The sequence below is a fragment of the Sceloporus occidentalis genome, unplaced genomic scaffold (genome assembly GCF_023333645.1).
Source record: "Sceloporus occidentalis isolate IW3139 unplaced genomic scaffold, rSceOcc1.0.p SCAF_2, whole genome shotgun sequence".
Taxonomy (NCBI): domain Eukaryota; kingdom Metazoa; phylum Chordata; class Lepidosauria; order Squamata; family Phrynosomatidae; genus Sceloporus; species Sceloporus occidentalis.
Genome location: NW_028316982.1, coordinates 118993373 through 119008457, shown reverse-complemented (window position 1 = coordinate 119008457; position 15085 = coordinate 118993373). Strand labels below are relative to the sequence as shown.

At 45.0% G+C, this 15085-nt stretch overlaps 1 protein-coding gene across 13 annotated transcripts in view; it reads right to left on the bottom strand.

Annotated features, from left to right (window-relative positions):
* The window catches only part of LOC149318932 (calcium-activated potassium channel subunit alpha-1), a 627293-nt gene extending 622053 nt beyond the window's left edge, over window positions 1-5240 (bottom strand). For all 13 annotated transcript variants that reach the window (XM_089510711.1, XM_089510713.1, XM_089510714.1 and 10 more), the window contains exon 1: window positions 4273-5240. In XM_089510711.1, coding sequence (XP_089366837.1) covers window positions 4273-4689 — 417 coding nt within the window. In that variant the 5' untranslated portion in view covers window positions 4690-5240. The remainder of the gene's footprint in view (window positions 1-4272) is intronic.
* Window positions 5241-15085: the final 9845 nt, after the last annotated feature.

Below are 15085 nucleotides of genomic sequence, written 5' to 3'. Positions count from 1 at the left end.
ATAATGGCATTTTCAGCATTTGCAGGAACCCTCCTCATTTGCTACATGTAAAATTGGAGGGGCCCATTTTGCAAGGCAACTGGAAGCCCCAAATCTCATACTGTGGAGTAGTCAAGTAGCATTTTATGTTCAATGAAAGGCGTAGTGGCCTCAGTGTCAACTGTATCGAGAAGCTAACATTCACACTATGACAACATCCTTATCAAGGCCAACCAAAATGTCACAACACAGTGAGCAAGGTTTTGAGTTCTCCAGAATTTTTTCAGCCGGCTAGATGTTAAGGAGAAGGAAAGGGAGAAGGAAAATGCTGGCATGATGTTTAAGCCCCAGTCCCCTCAACAAGGCGCTTTTAAACAGAGCCTAGATGTTGTGTTCCTTCAAACTGAATTGGAAGAATTTTGCTTCCCTCCACATTCCCCTTTTGATCTCTCTGTTGTGCTTCTCCTGAAAGTGACACTGAAGAAAAGGGGGCAATATTCTGCTTCCTTCTCATTTCCTGATGTTTTCGGCTTAGTCAACATGCCCCATGTCTAAAGGCTAGGGACAAGATAGGTTCTTAGCCCTGCCTGACCCTAGAAAATGGAGTAGAAGAGTGGGATTGCCACTGCTCACCCTCACTGGGCATCCATACCTTTCACCACTGATGATGAAGGAGCCACAGTGACACACACACATGTGTGCGACTGAGCCAAGGGACAACCAGGAGCATGACACTAAGGCACAAAGAAAAAGAACAACACAGCTATAAAAACCAACCGTCCAAAGAGGCACATTTGTTATTGCTTTCCGAGGGTGGTCTATTCTCTGTGGCTTTCCAAGGTTGGTTCTCATCACAAAACATGCTGGGAAAAGAAGCATGAACAAAAGCCATGTTTCCATAAGAAACCAGATTTGATATACTTGAAACTTTTGGAAGATTATTCAATTTTACACGGTGGCTCTGTGCAGCTGTTGGCTTTTTGCTTTCACGCTCACAGTCCCAAAGCAGTAAGAAGTGGAAGGCTATGTAGGAACAACAAAACACATTCAGTTCAGAATAGTTCAGGGTCCACTCTGCACAAATGGACAGTGGGGTGTTTTAGGGATTCTGTCTGTGCAACATGAGGAGCAAGTTAAAAAAAAAACCTACAAAATGAAGTTGCTACTTCCCTGTCAGTGGGATTTAACCACCTTGCTTTCGCACAGGATGGCAGCCAAAGGCCCCACTCCAGAGAAACATATGAAGCAAGCCTATGCCCAGCTATCCAGAGATAATGCCCACCATATTCCATGGGGTTTACCCCTTAGTACCTGTTTTAAGACTGCAGCATTAACCACACCTCAGCTGCGCTGAAATAAATAACGAGACATTCATAGCAACTATTTGTTTCAATGACGATTCTATGATTCTAGTCACCAATGAGATTCAAGAATGGCTGTCATTCATTGTCTCAACGGCAAAGTAGTCAAGATGAACAATAAATGCAAGTCTGGTATTGTTGCTATTGTTGTTGTGTGCCTTCAAGTTGTTTCATGGTGACCCTAAGGCAAACCTATCATGAGGTTTTCTTGGCAAGATTCTTCAGAGGGGTTTTGCCATTGCCATCCCCTATGGCTGAGAGAGAGCGATTTGCCCAAGGTCACCCAATGGGTTTCCATGGCCAAGCAGGGATTCGAACTCTGGTCTCCAGTGTCCAACACTCACCTCATTACACCACACTAACCTAAGTGTACTAACAAGGAAATATATTGTACATAAATCAATGGAAGACACAAATTCAAAACAACTGAAATGTAGGATCCCCAAATCTCAAAATGGGCTCTGTCCAGTGAGAGGTGTGAGCGCCAATGAAACAGCAAGCACTCTGTGCTCTTGCTTGTCTCCTGTTGGTCCAATAAGGTTTTCATTGGAGTAACTTCTTAATGGACAGTATCTATTTTCAGAGGAAGTGAATTCCAAGGAGGTGGAATGGTGATTCTGTATTGAGAAGGGAAAAGAGAGCAATCCAACCTGTTCTATGGATTTGTCTTTAATGGGAGCAAGATGTTGACTAATTGTCTTTTTGGCAAGAACCGAGGAAGAAGGCATCACAAAAAGGGAGGGTCGCACCATAATGTCTCTGCACAAGCGACCCCTATTTCACTTTCAGCACCTGAAAAGATATACAAGTTCATACACTTGAATCCACGCGTTGGACGGACTGAAAAATATCTATAGATTGTATTGTTTCATCTTATTTGTAAATGTTTTCTCAGCCTGCCATGGCCTTTGAAAGCTGATGTGAATGACACAACTTGAACATCCTCTTCTCTCACCAAAGATGCACTAAATTGTAAAAGATCGGGGTTCGATTCCCTGCTCAGCCATGGAAACCCCCGGGTGACCTTGGCCAAGTCACACCTTCTTGGTCCCAGAAACCCACGGCCTTTGGCTCACCACAATTTGGAAATTGCTTGAAAGCACACAACACCACCACCACCAACAACAAAACATTATTGTGATTATTATTATTATTATTATTATTATTATTTTCTCATATCCTGCCTTTCTCCTGATGGCAGCAAACAAGTATAACATGCAACACGGTCAGGTGTGTTTGAATGTAGAAAGTATTTATTTGTCTTTCTTGCCATTTGTTCTTGGGATGGTTTGCCGAATCCATTTTGTTTATTAACAAGCAACTCATCTTTAACTTTGTTACAACCTACAGTTCCATCCAAATTGGCCAAGTTTCCTATTAAAAATATGAACACACTCAGATGGAGGAGAGAAATCTGGCAGCAATGAATGATGAGAACCAATTGCCTGGAGAGTTTAATACAAAGATGCATTTCCTTCCCTGCCTTTGTATCCAGTGCAGTTAAGAAAGCAACAATCCGACAAGGGAAAGTTGGAGAGGACACCACCGTATGTTTCGTTTCCCTCTCTGCATCTCAGACACTTCTCAGAATGAGAGTCTCAGCCTTTCAATCTCAACTCACTGGTGCCCAGGACTAAAGGGCTGCTTTGCCACAACTTCTGCTGCTCCAGAGAACAGGACCTGGAACAATGGATGCAAGCTACAGGAAAAGAGATTCCACCTGAACATTAGGAGGAACTTCCTGACAGTGAGGGCTGTTCGACAGTGGAATGCACTCCCTCGGAGGGTGATAGAGTCTCCTTCCTTGGAGGTCTTTAAACAGAGGCTGGATGGCCATCTGTCAGGGATGCTTTGATTGGGATTTCCTGCATGGCAGGGGGTTGGACTGGATGGCCCTAGTGGTCTCTTCCAACTCTACGATTCTATGATTCTATGATTCTATGATTCTGCAGGTCTCAGTTCTTTGGGGGAGATCATCATGTCCTTCGCACTCAAACATGGCACCAACAAGCCCCACTGCTCTCTTATCCTGGCACCAAAGGAGCAACACAAGGAAGCAAACAGACAACTCTGGTTAAATCGATTAAGTCCGAAGGCCCAGCATGGATGCACAAGAGCATTCACAACAACAACACAACTTTCAATATTAGTCGAGTTCCTATAAATACAAAAAAAACCCCAACTCTTTCAGAATATGGGGGGGGGGGAATAAGCACAGAGAGGAAGAGAAGAAAGAAGAGGGCAGAAAGGGGGAGGGAATACCCTCATCCCTCCTTATTGGCGGATTTGATCATTCGCGGATTTGATAAGTATGTTCTCTCTAGGAATATCTAGGCCCTCCAGTGCAACTCTATGGTCAACTTTAAGTAAAAGTCGCACTGAAAGACCTGGAGATTCCCAGAGAGAAGACTCCGCTAGGCCTTTGTAGCTCCTCCAGTTCAATTCTATGGCCAGGGTCTGTCAGATGTGGACCACAGAGTTTGACTGGAGGACCTAGAGATTCCCAGAGAGGTGTCCTGTCAGGTGAAAACACAGTTATTTTGAGGTTTTTCCACATTCACGGCAAATATGGAGGGACAAGTGTATATATATATATATATATATATATATATATACCACCTGGACCACAAGTATAGACAGTCTTATGGACGGATAGGCATTAGATAGATAGATAGGTAGATATGTTGCAATGAGGAAGGGAAGAGGCAAAGGGTAACTTTGTGAAGAAAGAGATATAACCCGGCTTGGCAGCGCTTTAACTCTTTGTCTGGCTCAAGGCTATGGAATTCTGGGAGTTGGAGTTTGTTGTGGGGTCCAGAGCTCCAACTCGCAGGATTCCATAGCCTTGAGCCAGAAAGGAGTTCAAGCCCTGCCAAATCGGGTCGGGTCCCCCGTGTGGATGCAGGTTGGAAGGGAGGGATGGTGGTTTTACCTTCTCCTTGGCCCCGCAGTGGCAGCAGACGGTCCACAGGTACTTGAGGGTCCTCCAGAGGAGGATGATGAAGAGCCCCCCGAAGAAGGTGACCATGGAGGAGGCCAGGAAGGCCCACCACATGCGCTGCCCGCTGTCGCAGGGCACTTCCATGGTGATGGGGATGATCAGGGCGTTGGAGGGCCGGGCCGGGGCCGAGGACGAGTCCGCGTTGAGGCTGCTCCCGCTGCCGCTTAGGGGGCTGCTCATCCTAATGTTGCCGCTGCTACTCCCGCCGCCGCCGCCGCTGCTGCTTCCTCCTCCACCTCCTCCTCCTCCACCACCACCTCCGCCGGAGTAGTAGCTACTACCGCTGCCTCCGCCGCCGCCTCCTCCTCCTCCGCCGCCTCCTCCGCCGCCTCCACTGCCATTTGCCATGGCTAACAGCGGGCAAGGCACGCCGCCGGGGCTCCGGAGAGCTCCTGCCGCTGCCCGCCCAGCTGCCGCCGCCCGAGGTGCAAGCCATCCCCGGCCATAGTGCCGTCCGGCGGGGAAGAAGAAGAAGGAGGAGGAGGAGGAGGAGGAGGAGGAGGAGCGCCCAAGGCCGGCCTCACTCGGCCAGGCGGCTGGAGGCAGCGGGGCCCCTTCCAAGGCTCTTCTTCACCGGCGACCCTCCCCCCGCACCCACCCCTGGCCTCCCTTCCAAGAATCGGGAGGAGCAGGAGGAGCAGGAGGAGGGAGGCGATCCGATGCTCAGCCTGCCTTCCCCCAAAGGATGCTCCTCCGAAGGCGCCTCGGAGGATGGAGAGCCTGATGCAAGGAGTCCTTTCTCAATTCGAATCGCTGCTGCTGAGGCTGAGGCTGCTGTTGCTGCTCATCCTTCGTTTGGGGGGGGAAAGGAGTGTCTTCCTTCCTTCCTCCTCTGCCTCCTCTTCCCCTCGGCGGCGGTGGCTGCTGAGGAGCTTCTTCTGCCAAGAGAGATGGAGGCGGCACAGGTAGCAACGGAGGAGGAGGAGGAGGAGGAGGAGCCAAGGCCGATCCAAGAAGTCCTCCTCTGCTCCAGCCCCAAGACAAGGAGGAGGAGGAGGAGGAGGAGGAAGCCAAGGGGACCCCGGGGGGCCCTGGGTGCCGTCCTTCCAGCGCGGTCAGCCTGGCCAATGGCGTGACGCACTCGCGGAAGGGCTGTCAGTCAGTCTCTTCCCTCCCCGCCTTGCCTTCCCTTTCCCTTCCACCAACAGCAGCAGCTAAGGCGATTTAGGCTCCCAGAGAGAGCAGCCAAGCCGAGGGGAGGGTTGCTTTTCCCTCAGCCTCCTCAGTGACTCGCCTCAACAACAACAACAATAATAATAATATGGGGCTGGAGAGAAGGAGCCGAAGACATGTGGGGCGGGGTGGGGTTGCTCCCAGAGAGCGAGGAGAGGGCTTGTTCCCCCCCCCTCAACCTCCTCCTCAGCGCAGCTTCTCAGTGACTTGCCTCAATAACAACAACAACAACAACAATAATAATATGGGGTTGGAGAGAAGGAGCCGAAGACATGTGGGGCGGGGTGGGGTTGCTCCCAGAGAGCGAGGAGAGGGCTTGTTCCCCCCCCCTCAACCTCCTCCTCAGCGCAGCTTCTCAGTGACTTGCCTCAATAACAACAACAACAACAACAATAATAATATGGGGTTGGAGAGAAGGGGCCGAAGACATGTGGGGCGGGGTGGGGTTGCTCCCAGAGAGCGAGGAGAGGGCTTGTTCCCCCCCCTCAACCTCCTCCTCAGCGCAGCTTCTCAGTGACTCGCCTCAATAACAACAACAACAATAATAATATGGGGTTGGAGAGAAGGGGCCGAAGACATGTGGGGCGGGGTGGGGTTGCTCCCAGAGAGCGAGGAGAGGGCTTGTTCCCCCCCCCCTCAACCTCCTCCTCAGCGCAGCTTCTCAGTGACTCGCCTCAATAACAACAACAACAATAATAATATGGGGTTGGAGAGAAGGGGCCGAAGACATGTGGGGCGGGGTGGGGTTGCTCCCAGAGAGCGAGGAGAGGGCTTGTTCCCCCCCCCCTCAACCTCCTCCTCAGCGCAGCTTCTCAGTGACTCGCCTCAATAACAACAACAACAACAATAATAATATGGGGCTGGAGAGAAGGGGCATAACACCCCCATGAGTATGGGAAATAACATAAACATGATGTTTTTACCTGAGAGGACACCTCTCTAGGAATCTCTAGGTCCTCCAGGGCAACTCTGTGGTCAACCTCTGCCAGACATTGACCATAGAATTGCACTGGAGGAGCTACAAAAAGGCCTCCTAGAGTGGTCTCTCTAGCCATCTCTAGGTCCTCCAGTGCGACTTTTTGTTAAGAGTCGACCACAGAGTTTCGCTGGAGGACCTAGAGATTCCCAGAGAGAACATATTCATCAAATCCGTGAATAACCAAAGCCGCAAATATCAAAGCCACAAAAATGGAGGGAGGAGTGTGTATGGTTTTTCAAGCCGTGGACATTTGCATCTCTTTCTTCTGGGCCCCACAGAATATTCCCAACTCCCAGAATTCCACAGCCTTGAGCCAGAAAAAGAGTTAAACCCGGGGCCAAACTGGGTTATTTCTCCAGTATGGGTGCAGCCTTTTGTGTCTGCCATTCGTTCTCTTTCCAAAGGAGAATACTACTGTTATTTCCAGAGGCAGTGTTGGGCTGCCTTTGGTGGTGGTGGTGGTGGTGGTGGTTGTGGTGGTTGTTAGCCTCCCAAACGGGCTCCTCCGATGTCCCTTTCTATCTGAGGGGAAAGGGCGAAAGCATTGAGGCTGGGCTTGACTTGCAGGAACAGGTGCTTCGTGAAGGGAGGAGAAGAAGAAGGGAAGAAGGGGGAGGAGGTTTTGTTTGGCTTGGGGTTTATTTTTCCCCCTCCTTCCTTTCTTAAAGCTGAACCTCCACTGTGAGAATAGGCACCGAAAGTGTGGCTGGGGCTTTAATCCCCAAAGCCTCGAAATGAAGCCCCCTCACTCAGCAACAGAAAGGCAGCAGAAATGGAGGGAAAGCCCCTTTTCCTCTTCCCTTCAGACACCAGGGGAAGGGGGTCCTTGTTTGTGTGTATAACCAGAGGTCCTCCATTTGCCAGGACCTGCCCTCCATCTCAGCCTCCCTCGAAATGTCCTCCTTTTTGAGCAGCGTCGAATTAGATAGTCATAAATAACAGTGGTTTGTACACAGTGCACAGTACAACAATACACAGGTTAACATGGAATTTCCTCCCTACAGTAGAGATGATAGATGATAGATGATAGATAGATAGATAGATAGATAGATAGATAGATAGATAGATAGATAGATAGATAGATAGATATCCAACTCTCTTCTAGGCCAGCGTTCTCTGAAGGTGCCAGGCAGCCACAGATGCTGGCAAAACCTCAGGAATAAACTCTTCTAGAACATGGCCACAGAGCCCAAAAGACCCACAAAAAACTATGGATGCCGGCCACAAACGCCTTCGACTTCACATATATAACACTGTTTGGAGCTTTGCCCTCCATGTTTTCTCTCTCTCTCTCGACTGTCCTATAGTTGCCTTGCCCTCCTCCTTTATGGTGATGGCATCTGGCCAGCCTGGTGTGTGTTTTGTGTTTGTGAGAGAAAAGAGGGAAATCCTGGTCTCCTCCTTCATCGTCAAAGCAGTGCATTCTGCAGAATGCGAGGGAAATCCATCCCTCCTCTCAGCCTCCCTCTTTCCCTCCCTTTTCTCTCTCTCAGTAAACATGGCCCAGCTCTGGCTGTGCTCTGACAGACATCGCCTCCTGTCCATCATATCTGTTTATTGCTCCTGCATAAAGCCACCATTATAGACACACTCGTTCCTTAACCTATGGCACATTATGGGCATCTGTCACTCTATTCTCATCCTTCCCCCAACCTCAGACTCTCTGCTTCCAGCTATTTAATAAGATTATTTAAATCGTCAGCCAAAAAGGAAATATCAGGGATCGGTTTCCAAGGTAGCTAGAAACCGGGACCTAAGGAAGGTCCTCCTGCACAACAAGCCTCACAGGGACATCCCCATTTGTTTCAGCAGGGCTTCCACACAGAGCAAACTGTTACAGGTTATTGATTATTTATTGTCTTAAAACCAAAATTTTGACCAGAAATCAGCAAGGGAAACCAAGGAGCTCGACTGGAAAGGAAAAATGCATTTATTGAGCTGCAGCACTGCTCCCAGAGGAAATTAGTGTTCCAAATTGTGGGACCACGATTCTAAAATGAACGTTTTTAGAGTATGTTGAACAAAGGAAACTATAAATCACATTTTCATTGGTTACGCTGAATTAAACATTTACACCCCTGTATATTCCTTGGATAGCCTGGCATATGTCTCTATTCCACGTCAATCAATCTTTTATCTATGGCCTGTTACAGACTGCCAAAATAAAGCTGCTTCGGGTCTCTTTGGAGGTATGCTGTTTAAATGATGCATGCATCCTAAGAATCCGGAAGCTGCACCAAAGCTGCACTCCAGTGCTTAGGAATGGAGTGTGGCTTTGGCACGACCTCCGGACTCTGCATCATTTAAATAGCATACCTCCAAAGAGACCCGAAGCAGCTTTATTTTGGCAGTCTGTATATCCAAATTCTTCCGCATTGTGAAAACTTATTTTTGGTAACAGGTGATTATGATATATGACGTTGGTGCCTCCCTGGGAGATGCTATGTTGAATTCTGTTGACTTCCCCTTAGATGATGATGATGATGATGATGATGATGATGATGATGATGATGATGATGGTGATGTTTTTTTTTATATTTTCCGCCTTTTCCCATTGGAAATCAAGGTGGATTACAGCAATTGTAAAAACATCATGAAGTAAAACTACAATTCAAAATAAATACTCCCCTTTCCTGACCCTACCCCCAAAGAATAAAAACCTTGATCAATAATAATATAAGAAAAAGTTAGGGGGCATATTACAAGAATACTTTTTCTGTTCATTGGCACTGGACATCATTAACTTCTAGGCCAAATTTCAGACAATAGGTAATACATTTGAACAGATAAATTGTTTGGGCACTTGCATTCACAGTGAGATGAAGAAGAGCTTCATCTTTCATATTCTCTTTATTTATTTTCAAATGAGAAGGAAAAAACCTACCATGGATCCCCTCCTTTGTGCAGATGGTGCTGACGGGGCTTTGGCGCAAGGTCTCCACTGGATACTGAGAAATCTCTTCTCAGCTCTTACATTAACCATATGCTTAAACTCAGCTATTTTCAGGGAATTCTTCCTGTTAGCTGTTTGCTGAATTCCTGCTACAAGTAGCACTGAATTATTATTATTATTATGTATTTTCCCTTTCTGTCCAAGTTGTTGGTTATTGAGCTGCTTCTTCTTTTGCATCACATTTAATTTCTAGTAGATTTTGAATACAATCATCATGATCAACTCAGTGTTGGAGATTTCACCTTGAGAGTTTATTACAATGTTCAGGACCCAATAGGTGGCATGCCATAGCATTTGGGGTCTGATACAACCATGTGCTACGCACACTACTACATGTGCACCCAGCTTACCGTTCACAGAGAAAAAAAGGCCAGAAGGAGCCACAGATCAGGCAGACCAGGGAAGAAGATATGTGAAGAATGGGTAAAGACTCTTGGTGTTAAAAGACAGTAACACATATCTGGTACACAGTAACATGTACTTTATGACAGTAACTCAAAGCAAGTATATCCACTTCACATCCACATTCATTCTGGAGCAAAATTGGACATGTGAAGACACACATTCAAATTGCATATGTAAAATTAGATTGGAATGTAAATTAAGAATACTGAAACTTTTGTTGAACATTGATTTAAAACAAACAAAAATATTGTATTCATCTTTAAGTTGGTGATAAGAACTTTTAAACCAAACTATACAAGACAAAAAACCTTAGTTATGTGAATAACTAAGGAAGACTACTAGAAAAGAACTTTGCCATATTTGTCAAGCTGTTCAAAAATTAATCAATGTTTGTTTATTTGTTTGTTTGTTTGTTTGTTTATGGGGCCTATATCCCTCCTTTCTCTTGAAATAGTATTCAAGGCAGCTTCTTATATTCTTAAGGCTTCAGACTCATGCTGTCTAGACTCTAGTGCTACAATCCCATACACACTTTTCTGAGAATAAGAAATACAATGGACACCACAGTATTTAATTCTGAAACCAGGTGTAGAAGACTGCAGTGAACACAGGCCACTCATAAATATTTTTAAAATGCATGACTCCCTAATTCTAACTAGGCTCTACCATACCCTAAAACGCTGAAAGCCAGCCAAATGGTACAGGGCTTCCTGAGTGCTTCCTTTTCTTTCCCCCAGTTAATGAGTGTTCTGTTAGAAATGAGAATCAATAAGGAAAGACTGCAAAAGGGATCAGCTGTGAATTAATAACTCAGCAGTGAAACTAGGTACTGCTAATTCAGCTCTAACTTTTAAGGCTGACGGCTGAACTAATTGGCATGATTTTATAGCCTTCTTATGTGAATTAGGCTTTCCGATCACACATGCACACCAATTATATTTTGATCCACATGGCAGTAGTGCTAGCACCGTCCTATCTAGGTCTCTTGAAAGGTGAGCCTCAGCTAGCAGCATTACATAAAGGCACAGTCAACTGTGAAATTGACACCACGCATCTCAGCAGCTGACATCAAGGAAAGTGGTAATTTCTGACAGTTTTTGTTCATTGTATGAGGCTTCTCCAGATTGGCTGCAGAGGTAGGAAAGAAACCCTTCTAAATTTAGTAGTGTTTTTATGACCATTACTTGTTGCCTCATGCTGCCATTGCCTTCCTCCTAGGATGAGAGAATGTGACTTGCTCAAGATCAGAGCTGGAGGGATATTCAAACCCAGTGTCTTCTGGCATTCTTGTCCCATACTGGAACCATTACACCACACTGGCTCTTGTATCGTAATTAAAGAAACCAACAGAGTGGTGAAAATGTACACCAAGAAACTGAGGCCTGTTACAGACAGCCAAAATAAAGCTGCTTCGAGTCACAGTGGAGGTATGGTGTTTCGATAATGCACGCGTCCTAAGAGTCCAGAAGCCACACCAAAGCCACGTTCCAGTCCTTAGGGATGGAGTGTGGCTTTGGTGCGACTTCTGGACTCTCAGGACACATGCATCATTGAAACACCATACCTCCACTGTGACTCAAAGCAGTTTTATTTTGGCTGTCCTCCATTGCAGGGATTCCAAAGAAGCCTAGTGAAATGGATGAAAAAAGCTCCACTTGTGGAGGAGTGAGGAATCTGCTGTCAGTTTCACCAGTGTTTTTTAGCAGAATACAAGCTGGTGGCCCTGGGCTGAATAGCTGGGAGTAGACACATCAGTTACCTATCTGCTATCACCCCTCTGCCTTTCTTTAGCCAATAGCAGGGAAATTTATTTTACACCTGAAAGGACTGTGCTGCGATTTTAAGGGTAGTTTTAAAACTTATGGCAAAAATGCACTTAAAAATAAATTGGGGGAAAATAGGGCCCCAAAAAATGGCTTTGTAAATATCATCTGGATTCTCATGACTAAATAGCTGGTGTCCATATCAAAGCAAACAGTCAGTTGAGTGGAAAAAAAAGAGTAAAAGCACTTCTAGTCTGGCAGATTTTTGTGTGCTCTTGTTAGTTATTATTATTATTATTATTAACCTTTATTTATGAAGCATTGTAAATTTACACAGTGCTGTATATACAATCTTTTTAATGGTTTGAAAAAAAATTATCAGATATGGAAGAGAGCTGCATGTTGCTATATGCCACATCAAAAGCTAGCCTAGTATCCTTCTTGAACAGATTGAAATGTCTGTTTGGAAAGATTACGTTTGTTGGACAATAGTTCCCAGAATCCCCAGTCAGCAAGGCCATTGGCCACACTGGTTGGAGGATTCTAGGAGTTGCCATCTTGGGAGGGGGAGGACATTTTCCAGTGTGGGCCTCTTCCATCATCTGCCCTTTTGAGAGGGTTCTTTGGGCCATGAATGTTGGCAGAAACAACGAACACCAGTATGATAGGAAACCTCTCTATAGAATTGTGGGAAGGCAAACTGTTTCAGCTCAGAGTGTCCTGCTTGCATTAGTATGATCATTTAGGACTCTCTGGAAAAGAGCAAGCCAGAGTTAAGAAGACATTATTAAGAAACACTCAGAAAGTGAAAGGGTTGTTGGGCTAGAGAAGATCAAGGGCAGTCTTTGATCAGCAGTCAAAAGCAGAGAACTTCAAAGAAAGATGTGGCACTAGCAGTAGCTGCCAAACAACCCCTGAATGGTAAATCCATGCCATGGAGAAAATTTCAGGTGTCCAGATACTTTCGGGGGGGGGGGGGGGGGAAGCAAACAAAAAAGGAAGACTCATCAGGAAACTTTTATTACACTCAAAGACCAGCACTAAAGGGAGGATGGGATTATTCTGTCAACACAAGCATGACTGCCTAAATTTCTAGGAAAGGATTAAGATGCTCAGCCAGTACAGTGAACCTCTTAAGACATCTAGAAGACCAGGGTTTGAGTCCCCACCCAGCTATGGAAAGTTATTGTGCAACCTTCAGCAGGTCACACTCTCCCAGCCTTAGAGGAAAGCAGTGGCAAACCTCCTCTGAATAAATCTTGTCAAGAAAACCCTAGGGTATGGTTGCCAAGTCAGAGTCATCTTGAAGGCATGTAACTACTACCATCTCCACCTAAGATGAAGGAAAGAGCAGTCAGAGCTGCTTCTCATCTTGGCAAAGGCTTCTCAGGGAATCGAAGAAGATCAGGCCTGCATGAGCACAAAGAAACATGTGCTCATTGCAGGCTATGGATCTGAATTTAAAAGGTTCCATTGGCTTTTGTGGCTTCACTCTAAATATTATCCCTCTTTTGTACCAAGTCCTTCTCTACCCTCAGTTGTCCAGAGATACAGAGAAACAGTATTTGCATTTTTGAGGTTCCCTTACTTGCAGAACAGCCATCTCACAGATAAAGCTCTTGGGAAGGCTCAGTATCTTTACAGGCTGAGAGAGAGAGAAACAATGTTAACAGAGAGAGAGAGATGGAGAGAGATGGAGGCAACAATGTATCAATGGGATCATCACTGCTAAGAGTTAGGCTACCACTGAATATTTGGGTGGTGGTGTTTACGTTATTTAGATATCTTTTTCTAACAAAAAATAAAGAGACAGAGAGAGAGAGAGAGAGAGAGATTCAAGACATTTTAGGAGGATTAAAATATACAAATGTTAACAGCAATACTATAATATAACACCTCCTCAAAAAACAACCCCCAAACCAAATCAACTGGCATACTCAATTGCCATGGCATTAGTGTTTAAAATCACGTCCTGTCAAATCCCCAAGAACAGAGAAATGTTTTAATCTGAAACCATAAAGATGATTACGCCGGCACTAGATATTCCCCAAAAGTCCCAGTCCCTTGCTACCAAAGGCTTACTCAGAGGAGGTAGATACTAAGAGAAAGGCCTCAGATGTTCATTTCAGTGGACAACCAAGTCTGTGGGAAATGTGAGACTTGACAGTTTTGCATATGTGGTCCGCATGAAGCTCTCCTGAAACCTACAGAACCTGGTGAAAATGTAATTGTGCCATCCACAGAAATCTTGGCTGAAACAACTATGAGCCCACCATAGCTGATGGCGAACTATTAGAAGGAAGAATGGCTCCCAAAATATTACATTATGACCACATCCAAACTTCTTATTATTAGTATCAATTAAAATATTAGAGTGTTTCATTACGAATGTATGGATCTGTTTCATTCTTAAACAAACATAGTTCTTCCAGATAACACTATGTACTGAGCAGTAACTTGTATATGTTACAGAAGGTGGAAACATGACATTTCTCTCTTTATAACCATCCCATGTTTTCCTACTACTTCTATATTTTTCTTACCAGAAAGAAATCTGTTACAGGGAGAAAGATGAGCATTACCTTTTTATTGTTAATGCTAAAAGCCATCCATCAGGAAGCACTCAATGAATGGAAGGGCTATTCTGGCAGAAAGTTAGATCCGGAATTAGTTAGAGCCAAAGTAAACCTATTGAAATTAATTGGACCTAAGTTACTCATCATTAATAAGTCTATTGATTTCAAGAGGCCTGCTCCAAGTTTAGCTAAATCTAGAGTCAATGCAGAAATATTGGCAAATTGGACTGAATGATTTGGTTTACTGTATATACAGTTGGCCCTCCTTATCCACAGATGTTTTATCCATGGATTCAAGGATGTATGGCTTGAAAATATTCCAAAATGTATAAATTCCAAATAGCAAACCTTGATTTTCCATTTTATTTAAGGAACACCATTTTGCTCTTCTATTATATTTAATAGCATCCATGGATTTTGTTATCCATGAGGATCCTGGAACCAAACCCCAGTGGATAACAAGGTCCCACTGTACTGATATATAAGTCTAGAACTTTTAGTCAAAAATGGACCCCCAAAAAACTGAACCAACTTATCCATGGATCAATGTAAGTTCTGTATTTTAACTCTTAATTAAAAAGGAACCATCCCTTGGTGAAAGACAAGGGCATAATTTGTCCTGAAAGCACTGATCCTCCCCTACTCTCTCATTCATCCAGCCTTTAGTGTGAGCACAGTTATGCCTGCTGGAAATTTATTTGGCATTGTTTTCCTTTGCTTCATCCTTTAGATCTTTTGTTACACACTGCCAGGTTTTACCTTCAATGTATCCATGGGTCATATCAAAATCCATAATTTTGGCCCAAAATCCTGCTCTCAGCTTATACATGAACTTGACGTATAGTTGAGTATATATGGTAATCGCTGAATGGTTTAGTTTAATCACTGAATGCTT